General features: G+C 45.3%; 1 protein-coding gene across 2 annotated transcripts in view; it reads left to right on the top strand.

Moving 5' to 3' along the window:
- The first annotated feature begins 1,714 nt into the window (after nucleotides 1-1,714).
- The window catches only part of KREMEN1 (kringle containing transmembrane protein 1), a 30,994-nt gene continuing 14,719 nt past the window's right edge, over nucleotides 1,715-17,989 (top strand). Inside the window, exons 1-3 of one of the 2 annotated variants that reach the window (XM_056323832.1) lie at nucleotides 1,715-2,128; nucleotides 12,203-12,365; nucleotides 16,389-16,480. In XM_056323832.1, the coding sequence (XP_056179807.1) occupies nucleotides 2,050-2,128; nucleotides 12,203-12,365; nucleotides 16,389-16,480 (334 nt within the window). In that variant the 5' untranslated portion in view covers nucleotides 1,715-2,049. Of the gene's footprint in view, nucleotides 2,129-2,930; nucleotides 10,917-12,202; nucleotides 12,366-16,388; nucleotides 16,481-17,989 lie in introns of those variants that run through there. The other variant, XM_056323822.1, reaches the window with a different exon arrangement.

Genomic DNA, 17,989 nt, shown 5'->3' with positions numbered 1-17,989 from the left:
CACAAGCTGTTCCTTCTGGTCCATCTCGGTAACTCATCGCAGCGATCCCCAATTCCCTGGGCTGTGCACACACATGTGCACACGCACATACACACACACACACACATATATATTCAGTGGCAACAAAACCACGTCTGCTGGCAGAGCTCTTGTGCGACCAAAGGTCAGGATCAGGGACTTTACCAGAATTTGTGAGCTAAATAACGGAACATACTTATATATTGTACATGTGAGGAGGAACTAAATACTTCAGCATTTACCATTAAAAAAAACAACAAACAAAAAACATAACACCAAGCGGACAGAACGAGTGCTATTGTTTTTCAGTATTTCATCAGCTTAAAAATTCTACATTTGCTAGGATTTCAGCTCAAAGAAGTAAGAACGTGGCACATTATTATGCTGTGATATTAAAATACACATTATTTTAATATAGCCATGCTAGTATGTGATGTTTTTTCTGCTTTCTATGTGTCTTGCAAAGGCCAGAAGTAATTTAAGCATGTTTTTCTCCTCAAATCAACCTTACAGCTCCCTGTGATGGGAGGCTTCTGTGTGCTGCAGGCAAGACATACGGTAGCGCGTACCAACACAGCGGTTCAAGCCCATGAAGCCCACCCAGCTGCTTCACGTTCAGGGTCTCGCTGCTTCACGGCCAGGCAGCAGATGCCAGATGTGCCCTGTGCCCTTGGCCGCGGGCAGGTGCCGCTCAGGGCACTGCGGTGGCACAGAGCAGCCGCACGGACGGAGCCTTTGCCCTTCTGTTTGTTGCGCGCAGAGACGATGTGAATGGTGGTGGGTTTTTTTTGCTGTTGGAATTTGGGGTTTTCTTCTTTTTTGCTGTTGGAATTATTGGTTTTTTTCTTTTTTTTTAATGTTGAAATTGGGGGTTTTTTCTTCTTTTTGCTGTTGGAATTGGGTTTTCTTTTTTAATGTTGGAATTGGGTTTTTTCTCCTTTTCTGCTGTTTTTTGTTTGTTTGTTGGGGTTTTTTAGCAAAGCAGCACTGCCATTGCTAAAACACCTCGCCGGTCAGGCAATAAGCCTTTGTAGAAGGTCAGGCAACAGCTTTATAATTTTTTATTATTATTATTATTAATTTTTTTGCCCTTTGCGTCTGCCTGTGAATGGGAAAAAGGTGCTGCCTGCCCGCACGGGCACCTCTGCCTTCGGCTCCAGGGCCTGCCGCGGCGGTGCCGCTCCGGGGCCCGCGGCAGCACCGGGCGGGGGAGACGGGGGTGCTCCTCGGCCCCGTGTTTCCCGCCCCCGGCCCCGTGTGCCCCCCCCGGCCCGGTGCCTCCCTGCCCGCCCGCCCTGGCTCGTGTCTCCGCGGCCGTGGTCCCCGGCGTGTCCGGGCGAGCCCCCGGGCAGGTGTGAGGGGCCCGGCCGCCAGCTGCTCGCGGGGGACACACGGCCCCGCCGGGCCCCGAACGGGCCGCACCGGCGCGTCCCCGCCGCCCGGTCGCCGCGTCCCCTCAGGCAGGCGGGAGCCGCCGGGCAGCGCCGCCAGCCCCCTCCCCGCCCCTGCGCCCCCCGCCGAGGGACGCGCTGCACCTGCGCGCTCCCGCCGCCCGCAGCAGCCCCGCGGGGCCCCGGCCGGGGGGAGCGCGGGGGTAGGTCGCGGGGCTGGCGGGCCGGCCTCTCCCGCCGCCGCAGCGGGGACCCGGAGCGCTCCGGGGCTGGGGGGGGGCGCCGAGGGCGGGCCGCGGCGGGGGGCGGAGGAGCGGGGCCGGGGGTCGCCGGGCCGTGGGGTCGCTGGCGGCGGGGCGGCCCCGCATCCCAGCGGGGCCCTGTGCGGCCCCGGCCCTGCCGGTGCCGAACGCGGCCGCGGGCTGGCAGCCGCCGTGCGGTGCCGCGCTGCAGCAGGTTGGGATGTCGGTCTCTATCCTTTCCTGTCACATGGCTGGTAATAGGATCCCTCATCTGCCACTCGGCACCTCGCCGGGGCGCACTCACAGGACACATGCGGTAGGGCCTCCGCTTCCCGCACTTCGCGCTCCTCCCGGCCGGCCGCGACCACCCCAGCCGCGGAGCGCGGGGGCTGCCGCCCATGGGGCCCCCCGCCCTGGCCGCCGCGCTGGCCCTCTCGGGGCTGGCGCTGAGCTGCTGCCGGGAGCCCGCGCTCCCCGGTGAGTGCCGCGCCGCGGGGCGCCGGGCGGGGGGCGCGTTCGGGGCCGCTCCGGGCTGGCCTTGCTGAGCCCCGCGGGCCGGCGGACCCCGCCGCGGAGGGGCCGGGTCACGGCCGCGGCCCTTCCTGCCCGCCAGGTCGCTGCGGGGCTGCGGGGGCGGGGGGGCGAGGGCCGGCTGCGGCGTGCGGGTCCCGGGGGTCCCCCCGTGCGGCAGGCAGCCCGGGCGACAGCGGGAGGCGAGGGCAGGCGAGCGGCACGTTGCGCTGCGGGAGCCGGACCCGCGGCGCGTGCGGAGGTGCGCGGGGCAGCGGCGCGTGGCTGCGGAGCGGAGCGGAGCGTTGGTGGCGGCGTCTGCACGAGCGTCTGCGGGGGGGCGGGGGCGCTGGCCCGGGGCTGGGGGGCTGCTGGCCCGGGGCTGGGGGGCTGCTGGCCCCGGGGCTGGGGGGCTGCTGGCCCCGGGGCTGGGGGGCTGCTGGCCCCGGGGCTGGGGGGCTGCTGGCCCGGGGCTGGGGGGAGCCGGCCCGGGGCTGGAGGGAGCCGGCCCGGGGCTGGGGGGAGCCGGCCCCGGGGCTGGAGGGAGCCGGCCCCGGGGCTGGGGGGAGCTGGCCCCGGGGCTGGGGGGAGCTGGCCCCAGGGGTTGGGGGTGCTGGACTGGGGCTGAGGGGTGCTGGCCCAGGTCTGGGGGGCTGCTGGTCCCAGGGCTGGGGGGCACTGGCCCCAGGGCTTGGGGGTGGCCAGCTCGCCTGCTGCAGCACGCTGCCTCAGCTCCCTCTCAGGCACAGGCTCTGCCTTCAGGTTCTTGCTCAGGCGATGAGCGGTGGAAGCCAGAAGCTTTGCTACCTGTTCGTGCTGGGGTTTCACTTACAACTTCTCTGCAGCCTTTTGTGCTCAACTCAGTTCTGTTACTAATGATTTCAAGTCTCACGCTTCTCCTGTGGTCAGTGTTGGCCCTGCCTCATGAGCTCTGAAGCGGCTGTTCTAGATGATCACGGTGTCACAGCTGTCAGATACATGGTCCCTCTGGATATGTTTTGCGTATTCTAATTGTTGTTATTCATTATAATGTAGAATTTGGTCTACCTCCTTTCACCATGAACAGATACTTGCTCATCAAGGTTTTGTAGATGCACTTAATTATATTTGTAAAATACTTACATAGACTTTTTTGCGGGGGCTGGGGGAAGCCTTTTACCAGAAGAGAGAACTCCGCAGGCTAACTACAACTTCTCAGAAGTCGCCTGCAGAGAGTAAAACGTGATAGTATTTTCAGATAAGCATGCAGAGAGCTGCCGAGAGAGGGACTTACCTAGACCATGTCTAACAGTCCATTGCACGTACCATCAGGAGGTGTTCGGTGCACACAGTACGTACCTCTGCCTTTAAGTTGGAAGAACATAGTCTTGTTAGGTTTCTGACCAGAACTGTAGCAGAACACTCCATGTGTGCCCATGTCCCGCACAGCAGGCTGCATGACAGCAAGTGGAAGATATATCCCAGTGTGAATGTTTGGTTCGTAGGCTACTGAGAGGATTCTACCTGTTTACGCACCTGTGCTTCCATCCTCTAGCCACTTTCTGGCTGCATGCACTGGCAGCCACTAAAGGGGACAGAGATGGCTAAGCACAAGCAGCTGAGGCAGGGGAAGGAGAGAAGAATATATATAATGCCTCTGAGTGAAAGGGTAGCAAAAGAGAATGGATCTAGAAAGCACTGCCACCTGTGTGTCTTCTGATAAAAGAACCTGGCAACAGTGCACATTGACGCTTCAGCGAGGACCTGTAATTTGTGTGGCATGTACATCTGCAGAGTTGCTAATCTGCACAAACCTTGCATTTTGATCCTTGATCCCACACGACCGAAACAGGATCAGCTGGGTCAGGTTGCTGGTTTTAATGCCTATTCCCTTGTTATCAGGTGCATGTCTTAATAAGCTTATTATTGTAAAGTGCAGTCAAAATACAGACTACATCACACCATCGTTTGCCAAGATAGGAGAGAAGCTTTAACTTCTGGAATTGCCTTATGAAAAATGACTCTAATTGTCAGAAATGAGAGCAAGTTAACAATCCTTTTTGCACATAGTACTGTGCTGCTTTTCCCAGAATGTTTCTGCTTTATTGTGTGATGCCCAACAGTTTTTAGTAATCCAAACTCTGACATTTGCAGCATTCAAACTTCAGTCATACCACATTTCTCAAGTGAATCAGAAATAAGAGATGGGTGAATAGATTGCCTAACATTAAAGAACTGTCTGAGTTTGGTGAGTTTTGTATTACAAGGCCAAAGAGATGGAAATGCCTTCAGCAAATCTTACTTTCGGTGATCAAATGTTAGTTTATATATTCAGTGCAGTAAGTTCTCACTTCTAATTTCTGTATTTATAGCGTTCGTTTGATTTCCCCATCAGAAATTTATATGATTATCAACCCCTTTTTCCTTTCTCTGTTTTCTTTCCATTTGGCAATACTGGCTCAACTGTGTCTTTGGTTTTCTTCACAGCTGCATCTTCCCTTTGAGCTGCTGTTTCAGCCTTCTCTCACAAACCTTGTATCTCTTGTCATCTTTTTCTGCCTATGTCTTGCTGATGCGGAGAAGCAGTTCTACTTGATATGCCTTAAGCAATTGTCACAGAAATACTCAAAAAAGCATTTCTAACCAGACAGAAAATGAAATAGTTAGACACTTCAGCATATCATGCTTGTACATGCATGAAGCGTAACTCAAAATCCAGAGTTATGTGAATGGATTTAGGCAGGATGGAGCCAAAGAAGTGGGAGGGAGGCAGGGATTACATGCTGCCAGCTGCAAAATTTGCATTCTTTGTCATATCACACCATAATGGTTGTGCAATTGACCACTCCCTCCATCCACACAGTGGCTATGGCCCATCCTGATAAAATTTCCAAAGGGATTCAGTCTGCCACGCTTGACAATGGAACAGCAGTTTTAAAACTTCACAAAGAGAGAAAACAAATGGGTGTATTAAGGAGCAGAAATTCTTATGGGGCCACATCATGCATTCTTATTTCCAGTGATAAAGGATCACAGGACAAGCAAGTGTGTTTGTGTCTTGAGGCTGAGGACCAGCCAGCAGCTGCAAAGCTGTGGCTAATATAGCATGTTTGTATTGTATGAATAAAAAGAAAAAAGATACAAAATTCATAGTTTTAAGCATCAGAAGTAATGGTGACTGCCTCTCATGCTCATGTCCTAATTTGCCTGCTTCCGACATGTTCCAGAAAGACTCTGGCAGTCAGATAGCATTTAACTTTTTTAAACAAAAGAAAGAAAAGTGGTGAGAAAATTATTAGATTGAAGGTTAGTATTCAAAGTTTCAAAAGATTAGCAAGTTCACAACAACTCACACACTGCCAGGGAGCACAAGTATGGAATTCCACATGTCTGTACATTTCCAGGAATGTGCATTCTTACAGACAGATGCCTAGGTCAAGGGTTGGTTAAATGTCAGGTGAGTATTCAGTGGCTGCTCTCTGGTTTGGACCAATGCTGGATAAGACTCTAGTTCTGATCAGCAAACATGATTGCATTTGAGGACTTTGAAAAAATTGTATGTGTGTGTCTGTGTGTGTGTGTGCGTGCCTGTGTGGGTATGTAGAACAAGAGATGATTTTTAAAACTACGTGCTGAGTGCCTTTGCGCTGCAAAGGAGAAACCACCAGCCAACCAAGTGCCCTCATAGCATCACATCAGAACTCAACTGGCTGATCTACCACATGGGGAGTTATTTTCTAGCAATTTTGAAAACTGCAATTTTAAACGAAGGTCACGGTTTCCTGAGGTTTTTGCTGTCGTTCGTGTCAGCTCTTGTGTTGTTACAGTACAGGCACCCAAGCCTGATGATTTTGACAAGGTCTTTTGTTACGTGAGTGTTAATCGGGATGGTGTCGTGATGTGAAGGTGCTGCAGCAGTTTCCCTGCCGGAGGCCCGGGGCAGCCTTGGCCTTCCCCAGGACCTTTCTTTTGCGTCATATCGCGATACGGCGTGAGGTTCTGTTGGCCTGGCCAATCATGTAGTGGTATGCAAATGAACGTTCGGTTCAATCGATAAAACTGCATCTTCAAAGAAAACCATTGCACTGCTAAAAATATTTTTAATAATGACCACAGAAGCCATATTTGTCTCTTTGATCTCCTGAAGCTTCTTCTGGTTTTAATCAGTGTTCCCACATGAAGAACTGTGGCAACCTATGATAATAGAATCCCTATTCCATCCGTAGGGGAACAGAAATGTTCTCGTCTGAAGAAGGTAATGTGGTGTTCTGCCCCTTCCACCCGTGGGCCCCTGCCTCCCTTACTGCTGGGGTATCTTGGCATCAGTTAAGTGGTTTCTGTCCTTTCCTCTGTGCATTACTCTTTCATTGAAGTGTTTCTGCTGTCTAATTATACCCTTTCAATCAAATTAGAGACTGCAGCATCTGGTTAGTGCCTGTAACTGTTGCCATCTGCACCTAGATACAGTGCTTTCATTTAAGGAGGAGTGCTTAAATTGCAATCTCAAGCAGGAACCAGAACAGTTTAGGTAGAACGGAGATGACTTGAAAACCCTTCTTCGAACACTGTGCAAGCACACGCATCAAGCAGCTGGTGCCTAGTCGTTACCAGACCCAGCACCTTTGGTTCCATGTCCTTAGGTTCTCCTGAAGTGTTTTTCGGACTCTTCTGCAAGGCTGTAAGAAAAACAAGTGAGAACCGAGCAGTTACAGCATGTGAAGTCAAGGAACCTTTATTTCTTGCTCCAGCCCTACAGAACGTTTAATGTTCTGGCTGTCCACACTGCTGTACTGAAACTCAAGATTTAAATAGCAGCCACTTTCATTTACCTCTCACTAATCTGCAGATTTTTCAAAGAAGACCTTGCTGCTTGCCGGGCAGTAGCCGGTAGGATAGTTTCTGGTTGATAATTGTCGCCAACCTTTAATCTCTCTGGCCACTAGTCAGCACTCCGAGTAGCTTCCAGAAATTAAAGCAAAGAAATACAGCAAGTAAATTCGTTTTTTTCAGTGAAATAGTAACAGCTTTGTCATTCTGAACTATCAGTCTCGAAAGCTACCTACATGCCCCAAACTTAGAAGAGTACTCTAAGAAGGCATTTACACCATCCCGAAACCTCCACCTCTTCAGCTTGCACTTTGTAACGTCACTAAATGCATGTCTTTGGGAAATACGGGTGTTGGAGGATGCTTAGTGTTTGTAAGATTTCCCACTTGTCAGCTAGAAGAGTGTTTGAGCAGGTAGCTGTTTGCTTTGCTTTTCATCCTCGTTTGTACAGAAGAGGCTGCAGGTGAAATTCAGACGTTTGTATTGTTTCTGTCTGTGGCGATGTGGCACGGGATGAGAGTTTCTCATGTTACTGGGCCTCCTGCCATTGAGGACTTCAGAGATTAAACCCAGTATTTGGAAGTGACAATCACTGAAAGCCAGCGCAGACTCTGAAATGTTAGTGTTTTACCGTCAGCGCTTCATTCAGTGAAAAAGTCAGGCTGTTATGTGCTGCACTACCTTAATTTTTCGAATGATCCTGAAGTGGCGGCCATGTGGAGCGCAGGCAGCCATGCCGTCCCAGTGTAACAAAGGCAGAAATGATCATTGTAAGGTCCCTACATCGAAGAAGAAACCAAGACAGATGGAAAAAATTTCTACTACAGCTGCTGTTTGATCTTCCAAATGTTGATCTGGCTCTAATAAAACTAATTGTGAACCTGTATCACACACTGTACTCACTCGTAGTGGACAGCCAACCCCAGGCTCACTCTGCTGTTTCTTCCTAGCAGTTCCCACTCAGTATGTGCTTATCTAGTCTCAGTATTCATTCTTTTTAAAAAGGAGTTATTTTTCTGTCAACCATGGCACCTGATGTGTTGAAAACAAACCAGCCCTGCCAACGCACTGCTGTCTGTTTGCTCGCTGAGGCTCGTAAGCATTATCCTGAACAGGACCTGCTGGAACCTTCCAGCTTTTCATGGCTAGAACCACTGCAGTGGTTCCCTCTCTGATCAATTCTGTTCGCATGCATCCCCACCAAACAGTAGAAGCAGTGGGGTCGTCAGGCAGTTAATAGGGTGAGATCATTGCAGACATTGATTTTCATCATGGGTGTGACACAGGCCTCTGCTTCGCACTGTGACTGAAACCCAGCTAAGAAATCTGAGGTTGGAGACTTCAAGATCTGAATGGTCACCGCTTCCTCTGTGCCCCATTGAAAGCCCTAGTGGTTTAATTAAGGTTTATGGTTTATGGTTGACAGAATGGTTTAAACTGAGCCTTGGGTGCATGAACAGAAGCCACCTGACAGCTCTGTCAGGGACAGTGGGGTTCCGGTGCCTTCTAGAAAGCTGCCAGCTTCAGCCTCCGCAAAGTGCCCGTTCTTCCCTTGCCATCTGTGCCACCGGGAGGGGACTTGGATACAGTGCGAGTTCTGACATAGTTACCACCATCTTTCCAAAACTTCAAGGAATAAGGCTTGCTGAAATGCATAGAACTGGTGTCGGTGTCACTTGAGTCTGCTCTGATGTTAGATTTCAGGCAAAGGGCTGAATAGCCTGAAGTAACACAGAAGCATCAACCGACACAAAGCAGCTGGATCCAGTGGGTCCAGAAGTAAAGGAGAGGAGGTTGCTGATGGTTGGTTTATTTTTTACTCCCTCCCTTCTACGTGATTGTAGTCCTCCAAAGAGAAATCAGATAATTTGAGTAAGCCCAAGAGTTTTCCTGTAGTGTTCAGTCCACTCTTTTCTGACTGTTGCAGTGGCCTCTTATGAATTAGTTTTCTGCAGACAAATCTGCCTGACTTTTTTTTTTAAGCTCATATTTTCATAGAATTATTGTGCTAGTGGTGTAAGACAAAAAGAAGGATGGAGGTTCTACCCTCCTCCCGAATCTCTTGGGACTTTTGTCTTTAAAGTGCAGCCCGTGGATTTGAAATGGAGAGGACAGTGGGCTGTCTGTGATGAAACATTCACTTTGCACCTTCAGCACATTGGGAATATTAATTTCACAATGAGATTGCTAAAGTAGTGTTTTGGCAAAGTGTTGTGCAGCAAAATATGGCAAAATCACTGTGTGTGATACATAGAAGAATTCATCTGTTTACTGCAAAGATAATGGATATGCTGAGAGCTCTCTATCCACATTACTCAGAATTCTAGAGAAAACTGTACAAAATGCATCTCGGCAGCTCTCAGAGCAGATTGTTCAAGGCAAAAGAACGTAGGACTGACGGCCTGATTTTTGAGTGCCCATATTTACTTGGAAAGATTGTGCTCCAGTGCTATGGCAAAATTATTATTAATCATTAACATAATGAAAATTTTCTGGCAGATTCCCTGTAACCCAAAAAGGGGTGCATTTCATTTGGTAACAGCTGCTAAATTCCATAACTTGAAAGTTTTCATTTCAGTTTTTCTGGGATAGTCAATGATTTTATGTGGTATTTCACTGCCTCCCCCTTCCACATCTCGATGCCCACAAAGCCAGGGGAGCTTCACTGCAACTCGGCTGGAGCTCGGTTTTTCCCAAACCTCTTGGTCGTGCAAAAGAACATAAGAGGCACTGTTGCAGCTACCTGTTGTGTGGGGAACAAAAAACGACAGATAAGAGGAACCAAGAGAGCTCTTCCTTTTGTGCCATGCCCTGGGAAGTACCAGTGCAGTGGTTTGAAGAAAGTCTATTAAGAAAAACAAGCTGACATGAAAATGAAAGGCAGTTGCTACTGCAAGTTAAAGCATGGGCCAGTCTTAGCAGATCCTCAAGTGGGCTGATGTTAACTTCAGTTTAGTCTGTGTGCCAGGTTGCGTTCAGGTATTGTAGCATTCCTTGCATTTCTGAGTAGATGTTCATACATACTGCTTCTCATTTAGAAGTGAGAAGCAGAAAAGCAATAGCACTAAGCTGAAGTAGACATCTTTTCTGGATAAGTTTATCACTTCTCACAACTGCTTCTTTATACTGTATGTTATTTTGTTTATCCAATTTAATCACGTTTTCCTCTTTTTCTGCCAAATTCATCACCTTACATCTTTTAGCTATGACATAGAAAAACTTTTACATTAACTGCAAAGCAAGAGAGGTATTGAAGAAAGTTGCAACACTGTGGAGACTTTAAAGTGGGTTTTTTTCATATGTTTATGCAAATATCTGTGGTGGCCTGAATACTGGAAATGCAGATTTGCATTTTCAAGTAAATGTTTGTAACTCACCTCCATGGCTAAGGCACAGGTAAATTGCAGTAAGGAGGAGTATTGGCTTGTTTTTGTTACATTAGATAGCTTTCCGTCCGTGGATGATAGCAGTGTGCATTAATGGCTGTGCAGACACCTCTTCTGTGTGCCTTCAGCAACAAAATTCCATTTAAAAGGAATCCTAACTTGCCTAGGCATGAAAATGCGCAGCGAAGGCAAAAAAACATCGGCTTTCATCTGCTGTGTAATAAAACTGTGAAATAATCATTATAATTGCATCATTTTGATATTTGTGGGCCCAGACTAAACTAATTTCAAAGGCATGGTTTTAATAATACATTTTCCCTTCTCCCACAGTATTTCTAAATACAAAAAAGGTGTAGTGTCAGTGTCAGGATTAAGCTTCCAACTGCAGCCACGCAGTCTCTCTAACCTTGTTTTGTTTGTACGGCATGTCTCGTGAGGGACACCTGAGATGAGCATACCCCCCTTCAGAGCGCTCTCCCTCAGGGCAGTGGGACATCTCTGCAGCTGCCGCGGGTTTCTGCAGAGCAGGCGGTCACATGAAACAGAGCGTTGCGCAGCCTGCAGTGAGTGGGAAGCATTCATGACTTCTCTCAGTAATGCTGCTTGGTACAAAGAGATGTTTACAGCAGCGTAACGCAGGAGTTTTAATTCTGTCGTGGACTCTTGTATTGTAATACTGTTTTGAAATAAATGCATGGGCGGTAAATGTTAGCAAGTATTAATTATAAACAAGATGGACTTATTTATGGTACATGAATTGTAGTGGCTGTTTCTGAAAGATGGTCACAGAGTGGCTGAGGTTGGAAGTGACCTCGGGAGGTCATCTGGTTCAGCCCCTCTGCTCGAGCATGGTCACCTAAAGCAGGTTGCCCAGGACCATGCCTGGAAGGCTTTTGAATATCTCCAAGGACAGAGATTCTCAACCGCTCTGGGCAGACTGTTCCTGTGCTCTGTCACCCTCACAGTGCATAATTTAATCAAAAATGTTTTGCATTTTTAATAAAGGTAAAATCGTTCATGTATATGAATATTTATTTGATCGGAAGATGTCATTTATTTAATAAGACACAGCAAAGCCAGGCAGCATGAGATCTGTAGTTAGCTGAGAAGGGGATACTGTATTTAATGACTAGAGAAATCACTCTCTGCTTTGATTTCTAACTTGCTGAGTATTAGGAAGCTAGGAAAATGAATATAAACGAGAGAATATATGAGTAAGCCAGAGAATACCGACTTGTAAGTTTTAATCTGAAAGTATAAATACTTTAGTAGCAAATCACAGCATCATGATTATACTTTACCGAAGAAGGTCCCTTTCTAAGGCAGTTCAGACCAGAGGAAAAAACTGCCTAAAAACTTTTCTAAATCAGGTTGTAAATGTTTGCAAGGTCCACAAATTCTGTCATTTTTATAAAGTACAGATATTCACAACTTTAGTTAAACTGGCATGAGATTCTAGTAGTGTGCTGATAAGTGGCAGACTGATAACATAATCTAATTTCATTTTTGGGAAATTAACAAGTTACAGATTCATCTTAATGAGTGAAACAATAAAAAAATCAGTGAGCTTATTCAGAAAATGCATGTTAATTGTATTAACCACTCTTTAGACCTAACTGTCTTATACATTGCTCAGTAAAGTACTGAATTCATAATCTCTTCAGTAGAGACTTGACTCTGAGAGAAAACAAATCCCAGACAGTTAACTTCTGTTGCCTAAACAATACAGGAAAGATGTTAGTGAAAGGAAATGTGGTCTCTTGGGGATGGGCTGGAGGGTGAGGGAAGAGCAACCGAACACTAAACCTACATACATTCTTTCTCTTTTTCCATTTCCATTTCTTCCCAGAATGTTACACAGCAAATGGGGCTGACTATCGAGGCACTCAGAACCAGACCTCCCAATATGCAGGGAAACCTTGTCTTTTTTGGAATGAGACCTTTGAGCATCCTTATAATACTCTGAAATATCCCAATGGGGAGGGAGGGCTTGGAGAGCATAACTACTGCAGGTAAGATATCTCATTGCTACGAACATTGCCTGTATAGCCAGTGTTACTTTATAAACAGTTGACACAAAATTAGGAAACTTCCTGACATACAGCAAAGAATGTCAGAGGCCTGGATATCGAACAGGTTTTGTTTTATTCTGTAATCAGTACCCTGATAGGGTCTGCAAGCACCGTTGGGAGAATAGCTTTTGCAACCCAGCTCTCACTCAAAAGTTCTTATCATATATCCAATCCTTAATTTGGTGTGACAGAGAAAGATTAGAGATTACTTAAATGAAAAGGTTGAGATAATAATTAATAATAATAAAAATCCAAGTCAGAAGTACAGAAGCATAGTGAATGTCTGTAGGAGCCTCTGAAATGTTATGGGCTTTATCCTCACCCACAAGTCTGGTTCTTTTATACGCCATGGTTCCAAGTTTTGTGCCAATGAAAGTTACAGTCACTAAAAACTGAGTGAGCACGAGTTCAGTGACTTAGAGATGTTACCTGAATGCAGAAGCTCGACTGTCAGTGGTTATACCATGGCAGATCCACTTTCGCTTCCCTGCCTTCCAGAGTAGCCCCCCATAACTACGGATAGAACTCAGCATGAAGTTTCAGTAAGAACTTCAGAGTTTAGGAGCCAAATAAGAAGCTAAGTTCAGACATGTTTAGGCTCTGCAGGCTCTTTTCAGCCACCAACGTTTAAGCTCCTGATGCTGTGCATTGGGAAGTTACGTGCCCTTCTGCCTTGGCAGGGCTGACCAGCAAGGTTTGCATGCCCGTCTGTACTTGCTATGGTAACAAGTAGGGAATAACCCGATAGATACATTCCTTAAACAGCGATAATCATCAGCACGTCTAGGATATGTAAAGTTGAGTGGTGTCTCTTCCTCACTGGGTAATGGGGATAGAGATGTTTGAACCAACAAATTAAGAATTGAATTCCCTGGGGCATAGCAAGAAAAGCTCTAATGTCTCCTTTGTGAGAAGGTTCAAACCACACCTCAGCTCTCCTGGGAGATGCTTTTACTTAGCAGGTTACAGGCTTTCTAGGGTAGAGCCTACACACTTGCCACCTTCATGTTGAAATCACTTCACTGTAAGCAGTATAAATCAGGGTAAATGAGGCAAAATTAACACACAGGGGTTCAGCACAATTGTGTCGTGAACATAGGGTCCTGGTTCTTGATCCCAGAACTTTTCCATATTTAATCAGAAATAGACATTCAAGAAAATAGGCCAGAGCCAGCCAGTTAATGGAGAATAAGTAAGAAAGCACAGAATAGAGGTCTTGTGGCATGCAGCAGATGGATGAGAACATTGATGAAAGGAATCAGTGGCATTTCCAGAGTATCTGGTGGCTCAGGAGGATATTTTTTGGTGAAGAACATTGGTGAAGGACAGAGAAGAATAAGACTTATTTGGGATCTTTTCCAGTGGCTGCAGCACTGCTTCAAAATAACACTGTTCAGTGTGTTGCAGCAGTGGACTCTTTAGCCATAGAAGGAGCAAGAGTTATTGCCAAGTTCTGAATTGACTGTCTTTTGAATCAGTTCAGCGTCTTACAGGGGCAAAGAAAAGGGCACCTACAAGAGAAACTCCATAGAAGTTGGGCATTCTCTTTAGAAAATGACCTGGAAACCAAAGAAGCCCACCAAGCTGTCTAGTATCAGATCAGCATGTGAGCACTGGAAGGACTGTCTTCCCATCGAAAACATTTCACACCAATTTCACAGCCTCCCTCAGCCCAACAACACTAAATGCATAACAATTTTTGTGACACATGAAGAGCTGTATCTCTCAGTACGCATACTAATACAGAGCTATAAAAAGGCCAGTGGCCACAGAATTATCTCTGATGCAAGCAGCAGAATCAAGAATGTAATTTTGCTTGTTGCTGCAGGGCAGTATCCTAGATAGAGTGTATCTACAGGGTCTTTTGTCAGTCAAGTCTGGCTAATGCTTAGGTTAGTAGAAAGCAAGACATGTGCAAGCTATGCAAAAGTGTGCATAAAAAATCTGAATGTTTGTCCATGTATTCAAGTAATCCTTGCTAGAGTCTCACTTTGCTTAGCAAATGAGAATTTGGTGTTACAAGGAGCAAAAGCTTACAATCTGGTATGTAAGCCTGAGAAATAACTCAGTTACCAAATACAGTCTTTTAACCTCAGTCTGCTAGGTGCTAGATCATCCTCTTTGAGATGGAGTTTGACTGGAAGGGTAGCTGTTCCCTTCCTTGTGCTGTATCGTTTGGCCCAGGAATATTCTCACAGGTGCATGGAATGATGGGGCTAACTAACGGATGCTTTTTAACTTCACATTCTCTTGAAAAAAAAAGTCACTGTTTTAAGTCTCTTTCCAAAAGTCTCTGTTTTGAGAGTGTCAGAGGGTATCTTTAGCACGCAAATCTTGCCGATGCCTTGTGAGTGAAGATCCTGCTGTTTTAGCTCTTTCTCTGCCATTCACTTGCTTGGTGACAAGGGACAAGTTGATCTTCCCTTCTCTGAGACAACACATATCTCACCAGGCTTTTTTAAGGCATAATGCATTGCTTTGAGGCTCAATTTCAGGGACATCATTTGAATAATCTAATTTTACACTTAAAGCATTAATCAGAAGCATGTTATCTCTCCATGGGTGGTCCTTACTTGGAATATTTTGTGTACTGCAAGACACCCTGTTAAGATGGAAATGCTTCATAATGTTCCACTAAACCTCGTTTCAGCCATAACAAAATTGGACAGGCTGAAGTTTTTGGAAACTTTGAAAGACACTCAATTGTTTTCTAACTGTATGCACTTTTGAGGTTCAAGGCAAAGATTCCTAAAGACATTCATGACATTCCTCTGCAGTTTCCTTGTATTTTAAGGTGTTTATATGTGGAGTGCCATTACCATGATCCAGTTACAGACATCTGATTTCTGTTGTGCAGGTGTAAACACAAACTTTCCTGTAACTCTGACAACAAGGAAAATTGTGTTATTGCGAGTACGTGATTTTAGTCTTCTACTTTCTTTAGCCAGTGGAAGCTCTGCTGTTACACCTAAATTCCTAGCACACTGCTCTCAGGCTTTCCTTGTCCACTACATTTACTAGTCTGTTTGAAAGCCTAACTAGCAGCATTTTAATCAGCTAAATTGAACTCAACTCAACAGTTGTATTCAGTGTTCTGTTATTTGACCAAAAAACATCCCCAGCAGTTCTAAAATTGGATCTCCCACGAAGAGTTGTTAATATGCCCAAATGACAATGTGCAGGTGAAGTGACACTTCAGTATAGGGAGTCTCATTAATAGAATTCATGCCCACGTATGTGATGAGAAGATTGCGTTTGGCCCTAGTTACAAGAAAAGGTTGTATTTCAACCTGACTGTCCAAAAAACCAATTTATTCTCTTAAATTGATCTTTTCAATGTGAATAGTTTTTCAAAGTGTACATAGAAAAAACTTTAAATAACCTAACGACTAATTAAGTATGCATTTGTAATGATGCTACATAACAGCAAAGAATAATCACAGACACATAAAGAATTATCCCGTCCATCAATATATCAGATCACTGGAACGGATTTGTTCATCTTTACTGAAGGGGAAGAAAAAACCTCGGTCTTTCCCAGACTTTATCAGGTAAATGTTTTTGTCATCATACGTACAGAAAGTCGGAGTCTGGACTATTTTGTTCCAAGGCAAAAATCAAGTTTAGGAGTCTGAAGGAACCTGCAGGCAGGATGTGGGGCTGAAAATCTTCCTCTCTCTCAGTACTGTCCAGAAATAGCTCTGCACCTTTTAGTCTCAAAGAAAAAAGTTATGGTTTAGACATTACTAACATTTTATGCTTGCTGTGTACTGTAATAACCCAAGTTATCTGAACCTCCTGACTACTTTTGCATTTTTCTTGGTATGTAAGTCCAGCGGGTTAAATATCCAATGGGTGTTAGAGCAGAAATAGTGATGACGCTGAAGCTTAGTAAGATTTACTTTTATGTGGTTTTTGAAAACATTTGATGATTTTTGCTCACTCTCTGTTTTTCTCTTTCAGGAACCCTGATGGAGATGTCAGCCCATGGTGCTACATTGCAGAGCATGAGGATGGAATATATTGGAAATACTGTGAGATTCCATCCTGCCGAAGTAAGAGCACCATGCAGTATTTTTAGTCCTGCATCTCTGTTGAACAGAGGTTGGCAGTTATACAACAGTGGGTAGTGATTTTCAAACAGAAACTAGTAAAAGGCCAATCAGCTTATTTTCATTTGCAGACTAAGCAGTATTCTAAATGGGTCTCTAGAGTTAATGACAAGCTTACTGAATCATTCCTCCATTGCTATCCTTTTCATCTCATCTCAGAATACTCAATTATATTATTTATGAATAATACCAGACAGAGAATCACTCAAAACTTAGGAAGTACTGCTAGTTTTTTCAATCCGTAGAAATATGTCATTCATTTATTAAAATCTAGAGGACAAAAATGAATGGGAGATTTATTTTTTTTTTACAAGATACCTATGTGACAGTCATTTCAGTTAGCTTGGAAAATAGATGCCATTAGTTTAATATGTACAACACATCATACACAGAAATGCTTGGAAGAAATACGGTGTGAGAGGACATAGGGGAAAGGTGGCTGTTTCTTTGGTATGTGGGCAAGAATTCTGTTCCTTGCAGGTACATATATTTGGCATTGCTGTGAAACCACAAACTGGACTTTGTTCGATTTTTTTCTTAACCGATAACTCACAAGCTATTCACCTGAAGCTTCCTTCCAGCATTTAATACTTCTAATGTTTTGTATTATTTACCTTATCCAAAACATGGAGGTTTTGTCATGATGGGTGCCAGTATGTCCCAACAATTTTTGTTCCTGAGTGCTCCCAAGAATTACATTCTTTAAAATATGCCTAAATATCAAAAAGATATTCCAGCTTTGCATGTTAACAAGCAACCCTAACTACATCTTTTATGAAGTCTAATCATTAATGCCTTTAATTGCTTTCCTAACTTCTGTGCAAGTACTCTCTGTTTCTTAAGGGTAACTTATTGTGCATACTGTTAAGCATCAGAGCAGTTGTCCTTATGCAGCATACTTCCGATGGGAAGAAGTACCTTTCTTACTTGAAGCTTAGAAAAGCAAACAAAGAAAAATAGATCTAAAGTGGTTTTTTACTTTGTCCACAGTTTTCCTTTTTTATGAATGTGAGCAAGTGATTCACATCTTCAAGCTAGGCAAACAAACACATTAAGTGTGGCCTTAAGTAGGGTGACTTTTACGTAGACTTAAATACAGATTAAGGAGTCTAATTTAAAGAACACAAAATCATTCGGCATGCCGATACTTACTGTTCAGAGGACATCTTACTCTTATTTTTCTAATATACCAGGTCCTATTTAGGAAACATGACCCTCCTAATTAAGAAATATATCTTGGTCTAAAATGAAAGATTTTGCATTTTCTTTAAAGACCACAGATGTTAACAAATTCTCTGGATATGGCACCAGTAAAAAAGCTGGAAGGCAAATTCTCTCCACTCCATTTGTTCTACACAAAGGATCCTTTTAAAACCAGCCTCACTCATTTTCTCTGTGGTGGGGAGCAGAAGATTTAAGCTTGGACACTTACTTGCACAGATAATCCAGACT

The sequence above is a fragment of the Falco biarmicus genome, chromosome 1 (assembly GCF_023638135.1).
Source record: "Falco biarmicus isolate bFalBia1 chromosome 1, bFalBia1.pri, whole genome shotgun sequence".
NCBI lineage: Eukaryota > Metazoa > Chordata > Aves > Falconiformes > Falconidae > Falco > Falco biarmicus.
This window is presented reverse-complemented; position numbering and strand designations above follow the sequence as displayed.